At 39.9% G+C, this 7153-nt stretch overlaps 1 protein-coding gene across 1 annotated transcript; it reads left to right on the top strand.

The window, feature by feature from the left end:
• Positions 1-6511: 6511 nt before the first annotated feature.
• Positions 6512-6874, top strand: LOC138368925 (uncharacterized). The gene has a single exon (XM_069331652.1). The coding sequence runs from the start codon at positions 6512-6514 to the stop codon at positions 6872-6874; it is 363 nt and encodes a 120-aa protein (XP_069187753.1).
• Positions 6875-7153: the final 279 nt, after the last annotated feature.

The following is a 7153-nucleotide window of genomic DNA, read 5'->3' as shown; positions in this document are numbered from 1 at the left end:
AAATGATCTCCCATAGGGAATAGACTCGTTCCTCTCTATATTTGGTGATGATGCAAAAATTATGAGGAGGATTAAGACATATGAAGATAGTATAAAGCTACAAGATGACCTAGACACACTGAAGGCATCATCCGACAAATGGCTACTAAAATTCAACCCAAGTAAATGAATGTAAGGTGATGAAACTAGGCGGAGGATATAGGAGGCCAGACACCGGAGACCAAATGGGAGATGAAGTCCTTCATGACACGGACAGAGATAAAAATCTACGAGTTGATATCACACCAAACATGTCTCCTGGAGCCCACCTCAAAAAAATTACATCAGTGGCACATGCGAGGCTGGCTAACATCAGAACAGCCTTCAGGAACCTGTGTAAGGAATCCTTCAGAACCTTGCATACCACATATGTAAGACCAATCCTGGGGTATGCGGCCCAGCATGTTGTCTGTACCTTGTCAAGCACAAGACGAAGCTGGAAAAATGCTACTTTATTAAATGTATGCCACCTAGACTTGTCCCAGAACTAAGAGGCATGAGTTACGAGGAAAGTCTGTGTGAACTGTACCTCACGTCGCTGGAAGACAGGAGAGCTCGGGGAAACATGATTATTATTATTTTTATTATTATTATTATTATTATTATTATTATCTTGAGATGATTTCGGGGCTTTTAGTGTCCCCGCGGCCCGGTCCTCGACCAGGCCTCCACCCCCATTTTTAGTAAATGGAATGCACTAGAAAGTGATGTGGTGGAGGCTGACTATACACAACTTCAAATGTAGTTATGACAGCCCAGTAGGTTCAGGAATCTGTTCACCAGTAGATTGACGGATGAGAGGCGGGACCAAAGAGCTGAAGCTAAACCCTTGCAAACACAACTAGGTGAGTACACACACACACACATACACACACACACACACACACACACACACATATGAAGAGCGGCTGAAGGAACTGAACCTTACGACACTAGAGAAAAGAAGGGAGAGAGGAGATATGATAGGGACATATAAAATACTCAGGGGAATTGACAAAGTGGAAATAGATGAAATGTTCACACGTAATAATAACAGAACGAGGGGACATGGGTGGAAACTGGAAACTCAGATGAGTCACAGAGATGTTAGGAAGTTTTCTTTTAGCGTGAGAGTAGTAGAAAAATGGAATGCACTTGGGGAACAGGTTGTGGAAGCAAATACTATTCATACTTTTAAAACTAGGTATGATAGGGAAATGGGACAGGAGTCATTGCTGTAAACAACCGATAGCTAGAAAGGCGGGATCCAAGAGTCAATGCTCGATCCTGCAAGCACATATAGGTGAGTACATATAGGTGAGTACACACACACACACACACACACATATCATACCTGTTGATTGACGGTTGAGAGGCGGGACCAAAGAGCCAGACCTCAGCCCGCGCAAGCACAATTAGGCGAGTACAATAAGGTGAGTACACACAGCCACCGGGGGCACCGGTTGCTGTGTGGTCAGCACGCAGTACACGTAATCCTGTGGCCAGGGTTCGATTCCCGGCGCCAGCGAGAATACAAATGGGCAGTTTTTTCAGCCTGATGCCCCTGTTACCTAGCAGTTGATAGGTACCTGGGAGTTAGACAGCTGTTACGGGCTGCTTCCTGGGTGTGTGTGTGTGTGTGTGTGTTTGTGTGTGTGTGTGTGTGTGCGCGCGCACATTTAACCTTGCTAGAGTGCTCATCAATCTGGGTAATGGGTCTCCCATATATTGTTATCAGCTGCAATAATTGGTCAGTATATAAATAAACTAATAATTTATTTTTTTACGAACTGCTTTAACTTTGAGTTTGCCAACAATTGGTATGTGATTGTTGTTATGTATTAAACAATGACCACTTTTATCAGCAGAGTTGACACAAAGTTGTATAATCCTGCCAGCAATGTTGTCCTGCAACAGTTGGCCAGGATATTTATTGTCCCATTGTCCCAGACACCAAACCTCTTAGGCTTATCCAGGTCTCTCTTAGGCCTACGACTGACCATCCTCAGGATGCAGACAACAACAGTCTCCTGACTCCCTGGCATCCATTTACCACAAAGTGAACAGTGGCAGCAGATGAAAGAAAACGTTCTCAAACGTCTCCGCTCCGGTCAAGCCCGAATTCCTTAAGCAGCAGTGTTACGAAGACCCGTATGCAAGATGCAACAAGGAGTTGATTGGTCGTAATTAGCAATATTGATCTAGTTCACCTTCGTCTCGCTTGATATTACTAGTGTTCTTGCCTTGACCAATCAGAGAGAAGGTACTCTTGTTCATCATAATGTTTAGCGAATGATATTGACGGCTCAGCCGGGGAACTGACCCAATCGCGTCCGTTCGTCCAGAGAGTGACGATGTTATGGCGGCCCCAGAGTGTCTGAACACAGGCGATACATAACTGTACCATTGTTGACACATAACTGTATCATTGTTGACACATAACTGTACCATCGCTGACACATAACTGTACCATTGCTGACACATAACTGTACCATTGCTGACACATAACTGTACCATTGTTGACACATAACTGTACCATTGTTGACACATAACTATACCATTGTTGACACATAACTATACCATTGTTGACACATAACTGTACCATTGTTGACACATAACTGTACCATTGTTGACACATAACTATACCATTGTTGACACAACTGTACCATTGTTGACACGTAACTGTACCATTGTTGACACATAACTGTACCATTGTTGACACATAACTATACCATTGTTGACACATAACTATACCATTGTTGACACAACTGTACCATTGTTGACACGTAACTGTACCATTGTTGACACATAACTATACCATTGTTGACACAACTGTACCATTGTTGACACATAACTGTACCATTGTTGACACATAACTATACCATTGTTGACACAACTGTACCATTGTTGACACGTAACTGTACCATTGTTGACACATAACTATACCATTGTTGACATGTAACTATACCATTACTGACACATAAGTATACCATTGTTGACACATAACTGTACCATTGTTGACACATAACTGCACCATTGCTGACACATAACTGTACCATTGTTGATACATAACTGTACCATTGTTAACACATAACTGTACCATTGTTGACACGTAACTATACCATTGTTGAAACATAACTGTACCATTGTTAACACATAACTGTACCATTGTTGACACGTAACTATACCATTGTTGACACATTACTGTACCATTGTTAACACATAACTGTACCATTGTTGACACGTAACTATACCATTGTTGACACATTACTGTACCATTGTTAACACATTACTGTACCATTGTTGATATATAACTGTACCATTGTTGACATAACTGTACCATTGTTGACACATAACTGTACCATTGTTGATATATAACTGTACCATTGTTGGCATAACTGTACCATTGTTGACACATAACTGTACCATTGTTGACACATAACTGTACCATTGTTGACACATAACTATACCATTGTTGACACATAACTGTACCATTGTTGATTTATAACTGTACCATTGTTGATACATAACTGTACCATTGTTGACACATAACTGTACCATTGTTGATACATAACTGTACCATTGTTGACACATAACTGTACCATTGTTGACACATAACTGTACCATTGTTGACACATAACTATACCATTGTTGACACATAACTGTACCATTGTTGATTTATAACTGTACCATTGTTGACACATAAGTGTACCATTGTTGACACATAACTATACCATTGTTGACACATAACTGTACCATTGTTGATTTATAACTGTACCATTGTTGATACATAACTGTACCATTGTTGATACATAACTGTACCATTGTTGACACATAACTGTACCATTGTTGACACATAACTGTACCATTGTTGACACATAACTGTACCATTGTTGACACATAACTGTACCATTGTTGATATATAACTGTACCATTGTTGACACATAACTATACCATTGTTGACACATAACTGTACCATTGTTGACACATAACTATACCATTGTTGATATGAAACTGTACCACTGTTGACACATAACTATACCATTGTTGACACATAACTGTACCATTGTTGATATGAAACTGTACCATTGTTGACACATAACTGTACCATTGTTGACACATAACTGTACCATTGTTGATATGAAACTGTACCACTGTTGACACATAACTATACCATTGTTGACACATTACTATACCATTGTTGACACATAACTGTACCATTGTTGATATGAAACTGTACCATTGTTGACACATAACTGTACCATTGTTGGCACATAACTGTACCATTGTTGATATATAACTGTACCATTGTTGACACATAACTGTACCATTGTTGACACATAACTATACCATTGTTGACACATAACTGTACCATTGTTGACACATAACTGTACCATTGTTGATACATAACTGTACCATTGTTGATATGAAACTGTACCACTGTTGACACATAACTATACCATTGTTGACACATTACTATACCATTGTTGACACATAACTCTACCATTGTTGATATGAAACTGTACCATTGTTGACACATAACTGTACCATTGTTGATATGAAACTGTACCATTGTTGACACATAACTGTACCATTGTTGATATGAAACTGTACCATTGTTGATATGAAACTGTACCATTGTTGACACATAACTGTACCATTGTTGATATGAAACTGTACCATTGTTGATATGAAACTGTACCATTGTTGACACACAACTGTACCATTGTTGACACATAACTGTACCATTGTTGGCACATAACTGTACCATTGTTGATATATAACTGTACCATTGTTGACACATAACTGTACCATTGTTGACACATAACTATACCATTGTTGACACATAACTGTACCATTGTTGACACATAACTGTACCATTGTTGATACATAACTGTACCATTGTTGATATGAAACTGTACCACTGTTGACACATAACTATACCATTGTTGACACATTACTATACCATTGTTGACACATTACTATACCATTGTTGACACATAACTCTACCATTGTTGATATGAAACTGTACCATTGTTGACACATAACTGTACCATTGTTGATATGAAACTGTACCATTGTTGACACATAACTGTACCATTGTTGATATGAAACTGTACCATTGTTGACACATAACTGTACCATTGTTGATATGAAACTGTACCATTGTTGATATGAAACTGTACCATTGTTGACACACAACTGTACCATTGTTGACACATAACTGTACCATTGTTGGCACATAACTATACCATTGTTGACACATAACTGTACCATTGTTGACACATAACTGTACCATTGTTGACGCATAACTATATCATTGCTGACACATAACTATATCACTGCTGACACGTAACTATATCACTGTTGACACATACGCTATCTTTTTTGCAATATGGTCACAATAACGTCTATATATCTGAACTTCAGGTGTCATATATGACGTTACGTGTTATATATGGCATCTACTGGGCCTGTGTTCTGTATGGTTACTACTATCTGCGGCAACAGAGGGTTGTGTCACACTCCGTGAAAAGTTTGGGCTTGTGTTCTGAGGTCACAGTAGGACACAGTAACCTCAGAACACAGGCCAAAACTTTTCACGGAGAGTGACAACCCTCTGTTGCCGCAGGTAATAGTAACCATATATAACACCTAACACCAAGCCAATTAAACCTTATTTTCGCCCAGAATGAGGAACACATTACGAACAGGGAACATGAAATACCACTAGGAGCCAGTGACCATTGTGTCCGAGTGTTTGACCACATGATCGAATTCAAAACTGTTACCACGGGGCAAGAGGTCTGGGAAAGGAGAGTAGACAATAAGAAAAGGGACTACAGGAGAATCAGAGAATATCTGGGAGGCGTGCAGTGGGAGGAAGAACTAAGAGGAAAAACAGTGCAGGATATGTTGGACTTAGTCAAGTGGAAATGCAAGGAGGCCGAAGAGAGTTTTATACCAACAGTAAAATAAAAAAGTTGGAGGGAATATAAAAACCCTGGTTTATTAAACAGTGCCAGGAAGCAAAAATGAGAAGCAGGAGGGAGTGAAGAAGGTACAGAGGAAATATGACAGAGGACAAAAGACAAGGGACAAAGGACACAGGACAAAGGACAGAGGACAAAAGACAAGGGACAAAGGACAGAGGACAATAGTATTAGATGCAAAAGAGCTAGGAATGAATACATTAACTTAAGAAGAGTATCGGAAAGAAATTATGAAATCGATATTACAATGAAAGCGAAAAAGCAACCTTAATTACTACAAAGTCAAATATGAAGGAAAATGTCGGTGAACGACTGAGTGACAAGACTAAGGAAAACAGAAGGGGCATATATGGAAAGTGACAAGGAAATCTGCGAGGCACTTTATTATTATTATTATTATTATTATTATTTTCTACCACAGACGTGGCCACACACTGAATGCCAGTTTCCATGGAGTGTTTACAACCGAGCCTGAGCAGCTCCCATTGTTAGAGGAGGAGATGACCCAAGATGAGAGACTAACGGATTTAGAAGTGAAAACAGAGAAAGTAATGAAACAGCTAACAACACTGGATGCAACTAAAGCAATTGGACCAGACAAGGTATCACCGTGGGTACTAAACGAGGCAGCGCAGGCCCTCAGCGTGCTTCTAGCAAGGATCTTTAATGAGTCACTTCTGTCGGGAGAATTGTCCAGTTGCTGGAAGAAGGCAAATGTAGTACCAATTTTCAAAAAAGGAGATAGAGAACAGGCACTTAACTACAGACCAGCATCACTGACAAGCATCCTCTATAAAGAACATGAAAGAATAACCAGGTTAAGACTGGTTACACACCTAGAGAACAGAACATTAGTTATGTAAACAAACACCAACATGGGTTCAGAGAAAGGAAATCATGCCTAACAAACTTCTGGAATTCTATGATAAAGTAACAAGAATAAGGCAGGACAGGAAAGGATGGGCAGACTGCATATTCCTGGACTGTCAAAAACCCTTTGACACAGTACCACACAGGACACTGCTATTCACACTTGAGAGACAGGCGGGTGAAAGTGGAAAAGTCCAAGCATGGGTAAGGAACTACCTAACAGGAAGGAGCCAGAGAGTAACGGTAAGGGGCGAGACGTCGGACTGGCGAAC

This window comes from Procambarus clarkii, chromosome 3 (genome assembly GCF_040958095.1).
Source record: "Procambarus clarkii isolate CNS0578487 chromosome 3, FALCON_Pclarkii_2.0, whole genome shotgun sequence".
Taxonomy (NCBI): domain Eukaryota; kingdom Metazoa; phylum Arthropoda; class Malacostraca; order Decapoda; family Cambaridae; genus Procambarus; species Procambarus clarkii.
The sequence above is the reverse complement of the archived record's forward strand: the minus strand, read 5'-3'. Positions and strand labels throughout refer to the sequence as shown.